The following is an 18,459-nucleotide window of genomic DNA, read 5'->3' as shown; positions in this document are numbered from 1 at the left end:
ACCCTCCCTATCTAATCACACCCGGAGGCCCCATCCTTAATACCATCACCTTGGGGTTAGGATTTCAACATTTGAATTCTAAGGGGCACAAATATTCAAATTTAGCAGGAAAGTAACAACAATGGTAGGCAAAAGGTGGAGGGACACGTAGACTGGCAAAACTGCGCAGGCCCAGACACTGAAGCCAGAACCATTTCTTCAGATCATCTTGGGAAGAGGAACCTGGGAAGATGAAAGCTGCCCCCTGTGCTCAGTACCAGGGCTAGAAAGGTCAATTATGGCCAGCAGGTAGAGCATGGGTAACAAATCCTCTCTAAGACCTGAGTGCTTGAATTTGGCCAGGCATGTTCCTAGGTCATCCATTTCTTGAGATGGTTTTTTAGCTATTGTGAGCAAATTTCTTTTTTAATTTCATGTCTTAATTGGCTGTTGGAAAAATATATTGTATATTTATCTAGTTTTTACTTACTGCATGTTATCAATTAAAACATTTTAAGTTAATTGTCTGAGATCTTGTAGGGCGAGGGTTTCTACAAACGATGACAAATTTTATCCTCCTTTATAATAGCCCTCATTTTAGTCAACTGTCTTATTCCACCAATTAGAACTTTTATGGCAATGTTCGATGAAGGAAATGACAGGCTTGTGGAGACTTTTACTCCTTTCAGGATTCAATAAAACTGCACCTGTGACCTTACTGATAAGTATCATGCAATTAGCTGATTGAGATAAGCTGCTCTTTTTTTTTTTTTTTTTAAGGATTTAATTTATTTATTTGACAGAGAGATAGCACAAGCAGGGGGAGCAGCAGGCAGAGAGAAAGAGGGAGAAACAGGCTCCCACTGAGCCAGGAACCCAATGTAGGACTTGATCCCAGGACCCTGGGGTTATGACCTGAGCTGAAAGCGGGTACTTGACTGAGTCAGCCACCCAGGCAGCCCTGAGAGAAGCTGTTCTTAATCAAGTTAAGAAAGTGTCCTTTTATTCCTAATTGGCTTAAAGCAAACAAACAACAAACCAGGAAAGAATATTACATTTTATTGGGTTGAATTTGGGGAGATTTTCCCCTGGAATCACAGGTTGTGATGCTAGCTGGTATTTACCAGGATTCTGTTAGCTTTCATTCTTCAGAAATAGGGAATTCAAAGGTTGAAGGATAGGGAGCTTTCTAAGTGGCCTGTTCAAAGTGCTAAGGGCAGAGCAGGATTTGCTCAGCAAGACACAGACCCAAGGAGGGGTCACATGCAGGGTTGGGCAAGAGAGATGAAGAAGTGGCAAGTGGCAGTTGCTGTTTTATTTAAAACTTTTAAGGAAGTTGTTGCCAAACATTAAAGAGCTCAAAGAGTTATTAAATGGTAAGATTGCCAAACAGAACTCTACTACAGCTGATTAAAGATTTTTCCCCCCACAATTTTCTATGGAGAAAGACTTTACTGCTTTCTCTACCGATACCTCCACTCATCCATACTTATCTTGGAAGTTCTTCCTGACATCTGATCTGAATTTTTCTTGCTGAGTGAGATATAGGCCTACTTAGTCTCCTATGACTTGTTTAAAGAAGAAAAAAGTAATTCCCCTACAAAGTAAGTGCAAGAATTTGTAGAGAACTTCACCCCTTTTAAAACCTAGAATTCACATGGCCACTTGAGTGTATTCCACTGGCTCAGAGTCAGCAGGGTTCGCAAAAGTCCAGAAATTGGGCTTGTGGCTTTTCGGATAGACATTGACATAATCTGTGGTTTCCTTTAGGTTCTCATAGTCCAGAGCAGATTCATTTTTTAGTCCTCCAGGGGTTGAAAAGACCACTTGTGTGTAATTCACATCCTTGGTGGCCTTAGTGGGGGGGAAACAGAGAAATATGCATCAAAATTCCTACCAGGGGACCCCAGGATGGAACTCTCACTCCAGGAGGCTCAGCTCACCCTAGGCTGGAAGGGAAAGAAGTGGTTTGCAGGTGTCTGTGTTGGAGAGCAGGGAAGGGGGAGTGGGGAAGATTGCCAATGCTGTCTGTAGGGAATTCATCAGTTTAAGGAAAGATGTGGAGACTCAGTCTCAGGACTCAAAGCAGACTTTGGCCCAGTGACTGGCGTATGGGGAGGAGGAGGTGGTCCATTGGCACTTGCATTTTTACAGCCCACCCAGACCCATTTTGTGTGGATGATCCATATTGCTATGAGCCTGACCACCTGTCACCTAAGGATGCTGTAAAAGCTCAAGAAGCCCCTCCTTCCCTGCTCCCATCTCTGGAGCAGGGGTGACCTGGCTGCTCAGTCTTGTACAGCAAGGACCCCAACTGCATACGAAGGGCTGGGGTCACTAGGGGTATCCATTACCTGGCAGTTTTGAGGCGAGCTGTCGGAGTTGTCGGAGCTGTTGGAGCTATCTGAGGATGTGTCGCTGCCATCTAGGGAGAAATAGAAACTGTTCTTCTAAGGAAAGCTGGAGGGTGTTAGCAGGGAATGGACACAATGGAAGGAAGAAGGAGACAAAGAGGCAGAGCCAGCCACGTAAAGGTAAGTGGAGAAGAGAGATTGGGAGCCTCTCCAAAATAGGCAGGAACGTGCCCAAGAGTCCAGGCACCGCTGCTCCATCCAGCTCCATCTGAAATGAATAGCAAACACTCTGGGGTTGATTGTGTTGGGAGGGATAATCAGGGACACGCTGACACGGTGTGGCCCCGGGCAAACAGCTCTAGCCTCCTCAGTCCTGGGCACAGGTTTGGCACTAAATGTGTCACTAACTCTAGGCAAGTGATATCCCTTTTTGTGTCTGGCTTTGCTCCCCGTGAAGCAAGAGGGTTGGATGATGATCTCTGAGGTCCCTGGCAACCAGAGTCTCAGATTCTGGCCAGGCTCCGGGGAACCCCAGGGCCAGGGTCACGATGGGGCCAGGGTCCCTCCGTTTCCATTGGAACATTGAATTCTTGTGAGTGGTCTCTTGTGGTTCTCTGAGGTCTTACCTCAGTGCAGGGGAAGCCTGACAACCAGATCTCTTCAACTGAAAAGATAAAATTAGAAGGCTGGAGCAAATGCAAATCAATCAAGAGATAAATCATTAGAAAAAGTGTGATCCTTGGTGAGTAAAGTGCGGCAGTTGTTTTGCTGTGGAAGCAGTGATTTCCATTGTGTGACCAGTGACCCGGTGCGTCTCCCTGGCCCTGAGAGAGAAAACAAGAGGGCAGTGTTCTTGTTGGGTCACTCACCACATGGGGATGGAGATCTGAGCCATCCCAAGACTCATGTTTATTAAAATATCCAGATACCGTGCCAGACGCAGGCAGACATCCTGGCTGTCCCACGAAGTGGCCAGGTAAAACAGGCACCATAATATTTCAAAGACAGGAGCAGAGACAAGCCCAATCCCTCTCTGCAGTGGCTCACACTCAACCAAACCTGGACAAGAACTTAGAGCCACACAAACCCATGGGGATGGCCCGATGCGAGAGGAAGAGCAGCTTACTGAAAAAGGCAGGCTGCTGGGGCCTTCACGGAGGTGGGTGCAAGGAATCCTCCAGTGGGGGGTCGGGCTGGCAGGGGCAGGGCTCGCTGCTGCAGGGCGGCTCCCCAGGGGCCCGGGCACAGAAGAATAAGCTTTATGACAAGTTCTCCCCGCCCTCACTCACGTCTATAATGGGGCTCAGACACAGGGGTGCTCCGAGTCTCCTTCTCCTGGGCAGCGAGTGGCTGACGGTGGGCAGGGCCGGGCCCGGGGTCCTGGAGCCTGGCCCCTTTCAGTATCCGCTCACTCTTCTTGGCTAAAGCGGACAAAGCCACAGTCAAATGTGGCAGCTCTCCAGGCCAGGCACATCCTGCCTCTGAGCACCACCCTCAATAGGACAAAACGTTCAGAGAGCCCTCTTCAAACCTCCCACTGCACTCAAAGCCCTGCAGCACCCCTCAACTCGTTTGGAGTACAAGCCTCACTGTTCCTCCTCCTCTCAGTTCCAGCCACCCTGGCCTCTCTGCTCCTGCTGTTCACCAAATACCCGTCTGCTCAGAGCCTTTGCAGATGTCACTCGCTTCCTCACTTCCAGAGGTTTATACTCAAATGTCGGCATGTCAGTGATGCTGGCCGTCATCTAATTCATCTCTCCTTGCTTGGCTTCATCTTCTTCTTCTTCCCTAGGACTCACCATAATCCAACACACGTGTGTATACCTGTTTATCTAGTTTGTTGTCTGTGCCCCCCATGGAATATAAGTTATATAAGGACAGGGATTTTTGTTTTGTTTCCTGCTATATCGAATGAATGTATGCATGCATGCATGCGTGAATGAATGAATGAATGAATGGCTAGAGAAACCTAGACTTCCTTTATTTTATTTTCCCTAATTTTAATACCGTCCCAGAACAGAACTTCTCTATTTTCCACTGTGAATCAGTTTAAGAATTTAAGCTAATCTCTTAGTCTAGCCATACTTCCTTCTGTTGAAATTCAAAGCCATTTCTTCACCACACTGAGTCCTTTGGCAGTGATGAAGAAACTTAGTCAGACCCAGGCTATATGAGCCCATCCTCCTAAGCATTGCAGGAGGTTGTCTCTAGGTAGAGGGTCTGGGTGGTGGAAGGGCTCTGGGCTATCATCCCCAACTGGAAATAGGTTGGGTCAGAGTGGAGATTACCCCGTACAGGATGATCTGCCCAGTGGATCCTCAAGGAGGTATTCAAAAGGGTCCTCGGGGGATCGTCGTGCTATAGGCTGGAGGATGGTGTCTGCAAGTGGTAGGAGGGAAATGCCAGGCCACTCACCCATGTTCCTGCAGAGCAGATAGTTGATGGCAGTGAAGAGACAGGCCTGTAGGATGAAGGACACCACTGCAATCACTAAACCATGCCAGACCTTCATGTCTCTGTTGGGAAAGGAGAAAGGTCAGAGTTAGAGGTTGCAGAGATTCTAATGCAGCTGCAAACCCGTCCCTGCCCCCAGTCAGAGCCAGCCATCTGGTGCTGCTGTGTGTCTCAGGGCAGGTCCCTTTGCCTCTCTGGACAGTAAGGCTTGGGGAGCCGGGGAGGGTGGTGTGCATGCTCCAAAGCCAGTTTTACCAGTCATTCTCACTGGAACCCCACTCACTCTGTCAGCATGATGAGCTTGCAGGGCAGCCCGGGGAATCAACGAAGCTCAGGCTCTTACGGGGGCAGAAGGAAGAGAGCTGGGAGGAACCACTCTGGGCACCACGTCTGCAGGTTGCGTACCCCACAGGACAGGACAGGAGAACTGCAAGAGGCAAGGTGGCTGGTCAGGACTCCTGGAATCTACACCCCAATTCCCCTCAGGCAAACTCAGCGGCGGGGGTGGGGGGAGTCTTTGCTCTCCCCAGCTTTCAGTTTTTGAACCTACAAAATAGGCAGTAACTAGTAGTTAGATAGTCGCACCTGACAGTGGGTGGGCATGCACTTGTGCCAGCCACAGAGCTGAGCCACTGGCACACACACCTACCTAACCCACACGGTCCCGTGCCTGGGATATCACGACCCCTCCTTTAAGGACGAGCAGTGGGAGATTCAGACTGCAGGGGGACACGTCGGAGGTCGCGCAGCTGGCATCGGCTGGGCATGGATTGGGGTTCTAAATCCAAGCCTGCATCCTCGCCCGATGGCCTCAGCTCCAGGAGAGTCTGCTGCCAGAAGGACCAGGGGATTCAACTCAAGCAAATAGAGTCGGAGAGAGTCATTAAAGAAATCTAAATCTTGGGTGCCTGGGTGACTATCAGTTGGGTGTATGCCTCCGGCTCAGGTCATGATCCATGTCCTAGAATCGAGTCCCACATCGGGCTCCCTACCCAGCAGGGAGTCTGCTTCTCCCTCTGCCCTTCCCCCTGCTCATGCTCTCTCTCTCTCTCTCTCAAATAAATAAATAAAAATCTTTAAAAAAAAAAAAAAAAGAAATCCAAATCTTACATACATGCACTCACATGCACACCAGGCATGGCTTCATGGGGTTTTGGGGACCAAGACTCTGGATGCCATTATATACCATGAATATGTTGATTTTAAAAATCAAGCTTTTGGATTTCATCAGCATGTTGCCAAATATGGAGTTTACTCTAGGACAAAGGTAAGATATTTTCAAAGCCTTCGAAATGATACTCGGCATTGAGACAGGGACACAACCACCTATTGTCCCGCAGCAGCCCGTAAACCTTCAAAAGACTTTAAGTGCCACTGAGGCTTATTTTCCCCATTAGAGTTTCCAAATGCTAAGGGTGGTGTGGAAAGTCCTGAAAACTTTTGTTTTGATTGTGGTTCTCACACTGGGGCTTTCGAAGAATTTGGACCAAGAGTCAAGAGAGAGAGAAAGCAGAGATGGGCAAGAAGATGTGTGGGATTTGCCACCAAAGCCTCTCCAGGGCTGGAGGCGTTGGCTAGTTAGAAGTTTCCAGAGAGAAAACACCGCCATCTCTTTCACATACCTACCTACAAGCTAGCCCTTGCCAGTGACTTTTCTTCACAAGATCAAAAGCTGGGAGCAACACATACCCAATTTATCATCATACTTCCTTAACCTACCCCCCTTTATGACATAATAAATTCTAGCTACTTCTCCCGAAGGCACCTAACTCTACCCTTTGCTTTTCAAATTAAAATCTGTCAGGTTGCCTTGTAAGAATCAGGTGCTGGTAAGAAGGGGCTGCAGGGAGGCAGGAAGTAGACACAACCCAGACAGGCAGAGGAGAAAGGACTCTGGGAAGATCCCAAAGTCCATGGACAAGTGAGTAGAAAATCCAGTATATCCCCCCCACCCCCCACCCCCCCACAGTAGTCAGCAAACTCCAGAAAGAGAGCTCAGTCAAAAAGGACTTGTGCACAAAATAAAATTTGCAGAGCCAGGATGCTGGAAATAAAACACAAGAATGATGAAGATGAGGCAAAGTGGGGATTTTTCAGGAAAAAATAATGATCTTGAAGGACTGGGCAACTTTACTGCAAAAAGGCAGAGATAGGGTTTTAATGCCTTGCTTTTGTCTCATTTTGAATAAAGCCTTTTAAAATTTCAACAGGTTCTGATCTCTCAAATGGATTCCAGTATTGATTTCTGAGGCAGCTGCAAAAGGCTGATTGGACTTTACCAGGAGAGCTTTATTGCATGACGAAAGACATGAAAATCACAGAAAGAGGCTAGAAGCAAAGCCAATGTGTCTGGGAAACCAACAGCGTTGTTTCAGTTTTAAAGCGCTCTAGTGCTTTAGTATTGATGACTTCATCTTCAATGTCTTAATCACAGAAATTATGTGTCCTTAAATTACAGAAATTATTCTCCTTTCATCAAAGGGGATGGCCAGAAAGCCACTAAGGGCTGTGTTCTGAAACCACACTCAAATTTTAATTTTTTTAAGGCTCCTCTCTCTCCTTATTTATGAAAAATTAAACAACTAATAGACATTTGTGGTGGAATTTAAAATGCAAATGAGCAAAACATTTCACAAAATCACCCGTATTTTATCCCATAACATTTTCTACAGATTTCTATAAGTACTCTGTATATGTGTGCATGTAAATATATGTATCCATATATACAATCTTTTCTAAACATGGCATCATACTGATTAGCAGCTTTTCCTCTTCACTGAGTATGTCGTAAACATGTTTCCAGATCAGAAAAACCTCCATTAAAAAGTTCCAAATTGGAGGCCCACGGGCCAAATTTGGTGCCTAGGTGATTTTGTTTGCTGAGGTGCTTTAAAGACTGAGTTTTGGATGCCCGAAGAAGGATTATGTATCCTTTAGTCACTGATCCCTGAAGCTATTTGAGTTTACTACTCTTGAGTTTTATGGCATCATTGTAAATTACTATGATTCCCCTTTATCAGTGTTTCTTAGCACTTTCTGAGATCTAGTGCCAGACAGTTCATTGTTGTCTAGAACTATTTTGCGCTGTGCTAGACATTCAGCATCATAGGAGACCACCATCATCACGGGTTACTGTGACAACCAAAATTACCAAAAATGGCCCCACATATTTCCAAATGCTTCATCCCAAGGCAGCAGCTCTTGCCCCCTGTTGAGAATCACTGCACTAAATCAATGTTCCATTATTTTAAAACCAATATCTTATTTTGGCTCTTTATACAAAACTATAATGCGTATACTTCCTTCCATTGTTTTAATATATTATGAACATCTTGTTAGCCAAATGACACACAGTACCTGTGTCAGTATGTAACCCAACAGACTTCAGTAAGAATCCAAGTTCTGTTCCCTTCTAAATGTGAATTATTACATTTCTCAGTACCTCAGCTTCTCTACCTATAAGATGTGGAGATTGATCATGTCTACACCACAGCATTCTTGTGTGGGCTCAGTGCCTTATGCTGTTTCTAAAGACCAATATAAGACACCAGACATGTAGGAAGCACTCAGTGATTACAGATGGGTCCCCATGACGGTTTGACTTAATGATTTTTAGACCTTACAGTGGTGGAAAAGTAGAAACCATACTTGGAATTTTTAATTTGGATCTGTTTGTGGGCTGGCCATAGGCTGTGCACTACCCTCTCTGATGCTGGGCAGCTCCGAGTCAGCTCTGCAACGATGAAGATCAACCATCCCATACATTCACAACCCTTCTGTACCCACATAAGCATTCTGCTCTTCACTTGCAGTGCAGGACTCAATAAGCTACATGAGATATCCCACACTTTATGATACAGTAGGCTCTTTGTGTTGGATGATCTTTGCTCAACTCTAGGCTAATATGAGTGTTCTGAGCTCACTTAAGGTGGGCTAGGTGAAGCGATATTTGGTAGGTTAGGTGGAGTAAATGCATTTCTGATTTAGGATATTTTCAGTTTATGATGGGATTACCGGTACCTAACCCCGACGTAAATGGAGGAAGATCCAGATTCCATATTGTTCAACCCTGAAATGCTTCACCAAGATGGCAACTTGAGTAGAGCTATTAAAATTGATGTGGTCTGCTTTAGGAAACTCAGGCATTCATGTTAAGTATAGTTTGAAGATAAGATCCGGGACAGGATGAGGTATGAAAATGATGACAGATGTCATTATTTAAGTGGCTAATGGCCCCTAACCGCAATGAACAGGTTGTTCCTTGGGGTCTAATTGCAGATTGCTGATCAGACAGTGGGCAAAAACATCTGCTTATTTGCACCTCCCCACACACACATACCAAATAACCAGGAAATTAGCAAATTAGGGTAATTATGTTGTGAAAAGAGTTCCTGGACCATGAGAGAGTTTGCCACCGCCTCATTCCATCATTAAGATTGGGACAGTCCTGCCCTCCTTCACTGGCTGAGTTTTGACACTTGGACCAACAGTAATATAGCGCTGTGTCAGGGACCTCCCAACCACACTCCAGCAGAGTACTGGGAGCACTTCCTCTGTTCGCTTCAGGTCCCGGGTGGAAATCCCAAGACCTCCAGTTAGGCCTGGATCCATCTTTATTGCTTCCCCTTTCTACTGATAAAGGAGCTCTTGGGGACCTGTGTGGTCGGTACAGCCCAAAACTAAGGTAAAATAATAAAGATGCACCTCATTCCTGCCTGACATGCTTTCTTTGGAGAGTCATTTTATGAAAAGCAGTTTAAAACTAGAGCACAATAGAAAATTATTTATATGAAAATAACATGGATTGCAATAATCAATAATTGCTCTCATATTGTTAAGGCATTACTGATCTTTTAAAATTAAGTAGCTTTACTGACCTGAGTGGCTCAGTCAGTAAGGCATTTGCCTTTGGCTCAGGTCATGATCCTGGGGTCCTGGATTGAGCCCCACAGGGGCTCCCTGCTCAGCAAGGAGTCTTCTTCTCTCTCTCCTGCTCCCCCTATTTGTGCTCTCTCCCTCTCTGTTTCTGTCAAATAAATAAAACCTTTAAAAAATTAAATTAAAGGGGGACCTGGGTGGCTTAATGGTTGAGCATCTGCCTTTGGCTCAAGTCATGACTCCGGGGTCCTGGGATTGAGTCCCGCATTGGGCTTCCTGTAGGGAGTCTGCTTCTCCCTCAGCCTATGTTTCTGCCTCTCTCTCTGTGTCTCTCATGAATAAATAAATAAATAAAATTTTAAAAAATAAAAAATAAAATTAAGTAGCTTTAAAGAGTTTTAAGAGCCTTTAAAAATATTTTTTGCAATCTTCATTGATTTATTATTTTTAAAATTAAAAACTTGAGCCATAGCACAGCTGAATGGTGTGGGAAGAGAACAAGCCAAGGAGATGAGAGCCTGGCTTCTCCTCCCAGCCCTGCCCCTTGTTCATCGTGGAGCTGAGACAGGTAGAAGTCCTTGCTAGGCCCTGGAGAATGAAGTGCTAGACACTTGAAAGTCATCCTCAGGCTCTTTTGAGCTCCAGGCACTCTGCTCTTTAAAGACTGAGGTAAGGAAGAGGGAGGAGAAGCAAATTTGGATGGAAATGGGATATTTTAAAAGAAAAAAATATCTATTTTCATTTTATAATATCATCTTGTCTTCTCCACATTGCTAGGCTTTTCTCCCCTAATTTAATGCACACTTTGGAATAATCAAAAAGAGAAGAAAAAACATAAATAAGCCAAATTCATAATGAATCTAGCTGCAAAAACAGAGGAGATAAAAAATTACGAGGTTCCTAAGGTGTATTTTTTAAAATGAGATCTCAATAAAATTAATGATTTCCTAGAAAAATATAAATTAGCAAAATTGATTCCACAAGGCACAGGAAACTTAACGAGACCAAAATCAAACCAAAGAAACAAGAAAGAAGTTTTGGAGGCAGCATGATATCTAGCAATGAAAAGGAGAGAACTGGAGTCAGCTTGAGTTCATGTCCCAGCTCATTCTCTGCATGAGCTTGGTCTAGTTCTTAAACTCCTCAAAGTCTCAGTTTTCTTATCTGTAAGATGGGAGCGATAGTAACTAGTTCTCAGGTTTGAATAAGACAAATATAAATGATACTTGCTTCTAAGGATGACATAGATGAGCTATGTGATGTAGTTATTATGGCTTTTGTCACAGAGTAATAAGTGTGGAACAAATGATAGTTATTTATTTAGAAATTAAAAGCATTTGGAAGTAATCTACTCAAAATTGGTGTCCAAATAGTTTTAGGAAGTGAATTATTTAAAACTTTTGAGGAACATGTAATTTTTGTGGCATATATACAGACCCAGGGCACAGAAAAAGGTGGAAAACTCTGCAGGATCATGTCGTTTATGAACACCTTATGAACACAGGATTAAATATATGATAATATCAAGAAGTTACTCCAGGGACATTCAGGAAATCAACTATGACAATAATGAATACTAGTGTTGAGTATTTACCACGCTCTTTTATGCTCTTGCTCTGCAAGAATAGACATTAATCACTGTTTCCTAGACAAGACAGTGAGGCTTGAGAATGTTGAGCAATTTGCCCTCGTCCCTCTGCTGGAAGAGCCAAATTTCAAACCAAGCTCAGCTCTCCATCATTGCAGGGAACTGCCTCTTTTATAATATGAATAGAGCATCAATAGATCAAGTTTTTGAAATGATGATCTCACTAAAGTGTCAAAAAAGATTCATTTGATGAAATAAAATACTCATTTCTTATTTTTTAAGTTAATGAAATAAGAATGTGATTGATAATTATTACTATAATAAAGAATATCCCTTCTATACCTAATCAACATCTTACCAAGCGGCAAAATGTTTTAGCGGTGATTTGAAAACAAGCATGTGTGCTGAAACCATTTAAAAAAAATTAATCCTGGAAATACTAACTTTGAGAAGTTGGAAGTTCCTCCAACCTCAAACCTACAATAATAATAGGGGTGTGGAATAGTTATTGAGCATATTCTGTGACACTTTTACAAACCTAACTCATTTAATTCTCATGACCACCTAAGAGGTAGTTATTCTTTTTTCCTTTTCTTTTGTTAAAAATTGAAGCATAATTATTATTTCCATTTTATATAGAGCAAAACTAAGACATGGAGAAATTTAAATAACTTGCTCAAAACGATAGGTCTTTGGGCCCAGGCAGGTTGGCACCAGAGCCTGAGCTATTAATGGATACATGAAAGCAATAAAAAAAAGGTACGGTTTCGGGCAAGGGCAAGTCAAATCATCCTTATTTGCAAAAGATGTGATTTTATAACTAAACATCCCCAAAGAATCAGTTGAAAAAGTAGTGAAATTGATAAGAGTACTCAAAAAAGTCCTGGGAGCGTGATAAATATTCTAAAATTACCAGCTATTCTTCCTATTATATCAGCAATAACCAGTTAGGAAACAGAATTGCAAGGGGGTGTGGGGACCAGGAGCCTTAGCAGCCATCACACCAAATAGAGCTAAGAATAATTTGAAGAGGGGCACTTGGGTGACTCAGTGGTTGAGCATCTGCCTTTAGCTCAGGTTGTGATCCCAGGGTCCTGGGATCGAGTTCTGCATCGGGCCCCCTGCATGGAACCTGCTTCTCCCACTGCCTGTGTCTCTGCCTCTCTCTCTGTGTCTCTCATGAATAAATAAATAAAATCTTTAAAAAAAAAAAAGAAGAAGAATTTGAAGAAAATAATAAAAATGTGCTGAGATATCTAAAAACTGGGGCACCTGGCTGGCTCAGTCAGTATAGCATGCGACTCTCATTCTCAGGATTGTGAGTTTGAACCCCACGTTGGTTGCAGAACCTTAGAAATAAAATCTTTAGAGACGCCTGTGTAGCTCAGTGGTTGAGCGCCTGTGTTCAGCTCAGGGTGTGCTCCAGGAGTCCTTGGATCGAGTCCCACATCAGGCTCCCCTGAAGGAGTCTACTTCTCCCTCTGTCTATGTCTCTGCCCTCTCTCTCTGTGTATCTCTCATGAATAAATAAATTATTTTTTTAAAAGAAAAAAGAAATAAAATCTTTTAAAAATAAATAATGTAAAAAAAGACATTAATAGACATGTGATACTTCAGATTGGGAATCCAAAAAACTAAAAAAAATCACTTTGAAATTAATTTGTTGGTTCTATATAATTCCAATCAAAATTACAGTGAGAATTATTTTACAACTCCAAATTAATTCTGAAAGTTATCTGGGGAAAAAAATAACAGTTGAGAAGAGCTGCAACATGTGAAAAGGAATTGTGACCAGTTGGGTTCCTGTCATACCATGTTTTGTTTTGTTTTGTTTTTAAGATTTATTTATTTGGGGTGGGTGGGCAGAGGGAGAGAGAAACTCAAGCAGACCCTGTGCTAAATACAGAGCTCCATCTCATCACCCTGAGATCACCACCTGATCTCAAACCTAGTGTTAGTGGCTCAATCAACTGTGCCACCTGGGTGCCCCTTGACATACCACTTCTAAAGGGTAGTGTAGACTTTAAAAAATTCACTAGGGTGTATGATAAATAAGTAACGAAAGTGGTTCACAAAGCTGTGGAAGGAAAGTGTCATTTAAGAAACGTTGCACACAGAATAATGAATTAGCTACTTATAAGAAAAACAAAAAAGAAACTTGCATCCAGACATGATATAACAAAATAAATTCCAAAGGGATTAAAGAAGTAAATGTACTCAATTTGAGGCACTAAAAGTAGAAGGAAATTGATTGGATATTCACATATTCAATAACATTTATTAAATCCTAGACTTAATAAAAAGCTGAGAAAACTTTCTCAGCTTACACACAATGAAAGAAATAACAAAGCAACAGGAAAAATAGATTTTACTCTAAAATATTAAAATTTCATGTATTTAAATCAAATAAACAAAATTTAAAGGCAAATAGACAAAAACATTAGAACCAATGTATGCAATATATAACTTTAAAAGGCTTAGATTTTTTTTTACAAAAATTCTTAAGAAAAACCCTCCCTTCCCCAATGGTAAAAAGATAAATGGAACAAACAATTTACAAACAATCTGGAATAGAACCAAAGCTATTATCACATGGTAGCCCTACCCACTATTGATTATAAAAGTGAAAATGGGAAACGATCTAATTGAAAAACAAAGGTTACATAAATTACGGTGAGGGTATAGAATGGAATATTACACCAACATTTAAAATTATATTGAGAAAAAATTAATCTGGGGAAGGAATCTGTTCCATGAAGAAGTACCATGCAGGTATATTGAGCTACATACAAAACATTTTAAAAATATAAAAAGAAAGAAAATTTGTACAAAAAAGAAAACTTTGGGTCATTAAACTTTTTTTATATTAGTTTAGTAATAACCCCTAGTCATCTGATTCAGTTCACCAAATCCAGAATAGTTTATTGACAGTAATTTTGCTTATCAAATATAGATTTATTCATGAATGTAAATATGGAAATTAAACTGGGGATTTCATTTAAATGTACTTTGTTCAAAAAGAGCAAATAGAAAAAAAAAAAACACCGATATGTTAACAAAAATGTGTGTTGGGATTGTGGACAATGTTTTATTTAACTATTCTATCTGTCATTGTCAAAGTTTTCTGCAATTACCGTATCTTTTTTCTAATCAAGGAAAAAAATATTTTAAGAGTATTGAAACAAGCCCAGAAATTCTGAGCCCCTCAATTAGCATAGTACCAAATTTGTCTACGTAAAAAATTTATCTACCATCTAAATTGTATCTCACCATGTTAATAAAACATTGAGATAATCAGATAAATGTGTGAGTTCCAATCAATCAAATACATATGGAGTGGTCTAGATGTATGTCCTTATGCGTAATAGTTTGATGGGCAAGACAAAAGAGAGAACACCACCTGAACAGTCAGGAATTCACATTATACTTGGTAAATCAAGATATTAATATGTGAAAAATCAAAAAGCAGAAGAGATGTCACAACAAAGCATGATGAATCATCAGAAGGAATGGTATCCATAACATGTACCATCTTGGAGGAGAAATTGATCCCCACTCCACAGAGAGGAGTCATTGAGTAGGATCTTGGAAGAAAAAGCAATGGATGGATGGAGAAGTAGGGGAATAGCAGTCCAGCTAAATGTGTCTGCCAGCCCTGACTGTCGGGGAAGCCACTGCCTTCAACAAGGTTTGATATAGATTTGGCCACACGTAAATAGGATACTGCACGAGAAAGCTGGATACACTGCAAAACATCCTCACAAATAAGTGCAGGAAGATGGTGAGGAGCAGGGACTTGGTGGCCAGATGGCTTGGATTTGGAATTTCAGCTCTGATCTTTCTGGTTATGAGTTAGTTGCTTTCTTTCTCTGGGCCTCAGTATTTTATCTGAAAAATGAGGACAGCACCTGTTTCTTTCTTTTTTTTTTTTTTTTTTTAACTCTTACGTGTTGGTTGTGTGCTTGTTCTATGCCAGCATCATGCAAAACATGTTGCATAAACTATCTCATTATTTTTTATTTTTAAATTTTCTTAAAGTAGGCTCTATGCCCAATGTGGGGCTCAACCACAGGATCAAGAGTCACGTGCTCTACTGATGCGCAAATCAGGTGCCCCTACAAATTATCTTATTTAATCATCGGAACAACAAACTTATGAGGTAGCTACTATTTTCACCATGTAACATAGGAGAAAGCCAGGCTTTAATTCCCCACGAAGAGGACAGAATTCAAACCCGGGCTGTTTGGGGCCACAGCCATCACCATACTGCATACAATATTTAAGAAGTTTAGTCGAGTGCCTTGCTTATATACGTGCTCAACAGATGGTGATCCTCAGTCCCAAACAGAGGACTTAACACAAACTGGTTTAACTGTAAAATCGCACCCATTTCCATAGGGCCCTGCAAAAAAACTGGGCTCACCCATGATTTTCAGATAAGAGGTATAAGCAACCCAAGATACAAAGGCATATGGTCCTGGGAAGTCCTCAGTCCTAAATGGTCCCTGCTCCCATGACTGTTGCCATGTCCACTCACCAGGGGACAGAGAAAGTAAAAATATCCAGCAGTGAGAAGGGAGGAATGGAGTCTGCCAAATACCATGGGGAAGGAGACAGCAGAGAGTTAGGGCATCACCTTTGTCCTGGGTGTCAGAAAAATCGTCTCTGGATTCCCTTCAGTGCCCCATGGCAGGGGCCTCACCCCAGGTGGTTGGGACACATCTGGAATGTGAAATGAGAACCCAGATCAACTTTCCAGCATGGTGACTTTGTAAATTCAGCCACCTTGGGTATGTTGCTTCTTTCTGAACCTCTGTCTAAACTTCTCTGTCTAAAACTGAGTGGGGGCGGGTGTGCTAAATAGATCTAGTTCGGGCATTTTGTTGTACTAGAATTCCCTGAGTCTACCATGGGCATCAATGATGAGAGACTCAAAATAACCAGAAATACAACTTTAAGCTTCAACCAGATACACCACACCTCTAATAATACATATTTATTGGAACAGGCATTGCCAAGTTTTAAGGAAGAAAACAAATCATTCAAAGTTTCTGATTCGTAATTTTGGGGAAGGCACTTTTATCAGCAATTACCATAGATAAATGTAACCTGAATGTAACTTAGTTCTAAAACTAAATCAGCAAGTATACAAAGAATGGCGAGCAACTCAAGCAGTATTCCTGGATTCATTTTTGCTGGTTCCCACGAAGTTCCGGGTGAATTGAAAGGGCCAAGTCATTTTGTTTCATAGATCACCCAGCTATTTTTCAGAGAAGCTAAGCACCTGCTACAGATTACGCTCAGTTTGTGAGTGCTTTGGTGGCTCAGACCATGTCTTGTCCATATTTTACACACCACAATTCCTGGCACAATACTTAGAGACCATGGGTAGGAGAAGCACTTTGCAACATTCTGTTGCAATTCAATCAATTTACCTAGAGGAAACACTAACCCTGGGGGAGCCACTTAATGTTCTGAATCTCAGTTTCTCTTCTGCTAATTGGGGAGTCAAATGCCTGCCTCCTAAAGTTTTTCAAGGCAGGTAATGGAGACAGCGGAAGCTTCCAACACCATTCCTGCCTCATTGTTGGGTCTCAGGGCTTCATGGGCATCCCAACCTATGCAGTTTGGTCATGCAAGGGCCCCTCAATTGGTTTACTTCTCTGCTGTTGCCAGCTTTATTTTATTTTATTTTTTAAAGATTTTATTTATTTATTTGAGAGAGACTGAGATAGCAAGTGGAGAAGAGAGGGAGAAGAAGGCTCTCCACCAAGCAGGGAGCCCAATGTGGGACTTGATCCCAGGACCGTGGGACCATGACCCGAGCCAAAGGCAGTTGCTTAACTGACTGAGCCACCCTGGCATCCCTAGATTCTTAATAATTTCTTAAAAAGGAACCCCAGATTTTCAGATTTTCATTTACACTGGACCCTGCCTATTGCACAGCCGTCCCCAGTCACGGTATTGGTTTGAGCAGAGTTGCCAAAGCTCGAACAAGGTCAATATACAGAGCAAGAAATAGGTCAGCCAATCACCAAGTCTCCCCTGAGTGCCTCATCTACACCTGTGAGCCCTGCGCCTTCTGAACTCCCAGAGGATGGCTCTAAGCACACTCTTCAGCACTAACTAAACAGAGATTTGCTTTCCCTGTTTAACTTCGGTCAAGCCACTTAACATCTCTGTGCCTCAGTTTCCTCAACTGTAAAGAGGAGCTATTAATAGCATCGGCATTTTCAGGGTTGCAGTGAGGATAAAATGAATTAATCTCTGTAAAGCTCTTAGCGCAGTTCCTGTCGGGGGTAAACTCTCTGTAAGGGTCACCTATTACTCTTCGCTGTTGTCTTACAACTTTCCTCTTCAACAGCCTGCATTCTGACTCCCATTCATAATGTTTCAAATTGCCACCCCAGGCTTGCCCTTCCACATATGCCCGTTTTTTGCGACTCAGAGCAAATCTAAAGGAAAATACTTCTGCAGGGAGACATTTCCTGGGATCTGCTTCCCTTCGACTTAAAAGGAGTGATTAATTTATAGCTATTATATTGATAGAGGGCTTCACTGGGCACCGTATCTACTACTGGTCTGCAATCCTCATAGCAACACTGTAAGGTGGCTTGGTTGTATGTCCATTTTACAGATGAAGAAACTGAGGCTTGCACAGGTTTAACAGAGTTCTTTGGATCTAGTTCTGTCTGGATCCAAGGTCTGTGCACCTTTTAGCGGGAGCCCTGATTATAACTGCTGGTTAGCGTAGATACATCTTAGGTCTCAGGTCTCAGGAACAAGAGACTAATGTCCATCAAATACAAATTGCTCGATCTTAGGCTCCTGCCATGCCAAATACAATTGACTTCCACACTCTGGAATCCCAACACAGAGACAGAGAATCCCCTCCGAGACGTCTGCACATATATGTTCACAGACCACACTCCTCCAACTAATGTAAAAATCTACCGACCCAGACAATACTTACCCCAGGACCACGAGCAAGGTCTAACTGACCCCAGCTTGTGCTTCAGCAATGTCCCGATGGAAACATCATCCCCACCAACACCCCAGCCCCACCCAGAAGCTTCTCAGTCATTGGTGGTGGTCAGTCACAAATGTTTCACCACTTCCAAAAGGGCGGGGGCATGCTGCTTGGAAGATAATAATCTAGCTCAGTTGAGTAGAGCAGAGTGAAGCAATAGATAACACCTTCTATCT

General features: G+C 42.5%; 1 protein-coding gene across 1 annotated transcript; it reads right to left on the bottom strand.

Moving 5' to 3' along the window:
- Nucleotides 1–1,413: 1,413 nt before the first annotated feature.
- RHEX (regulator of hemoglobinization and erythroid cell expansion) lies at nucleotides 1,414–5,081 on the bottom strand. Its single transcript, XM_025991685.2, has 5 exons — nucleotides 5,071–5,081; nucleotides 4,749–4,849; nucleotides 3,623–3,754; nucleotides 2,334–2,404; nucleotides 1,414–1,833 (listed from the first exon to the last, which is right to left on the bottom strand). Exons 1-5 carry the CDS (start codon nucleotides 5,079–5,081, stop codon nucleotides 1,633–1,635), a joined length of 516 nt encoding a protein of 171 aa, XP_025847470.1. The 3' UTR covers nucleotides 1,414–1,632.
- Between the last annotated feature and the right edge of the window lie 13,378 nt (nucleotides 5,082–18,459).

Source organism: Vulpes vulpes, chromosome 5 (genome assembly GCF_048418805.1).
Source record: "Vulpes vulpes isolate BD-2025 chromosome 5, VulVul3, whole genome shotgun sequence".
In the NCBI taxonomy this organism is placed as follows: Eukaryota; Metazoa; Chordata; class Mammalia; order Carnivora; family Canidae; genus Vulpes; species Vulpes vulpes.
Note: the sequence above shows the minus strand (reverse complement) of the source record. Positions and strands in the feature narration are given on the sequence as shown.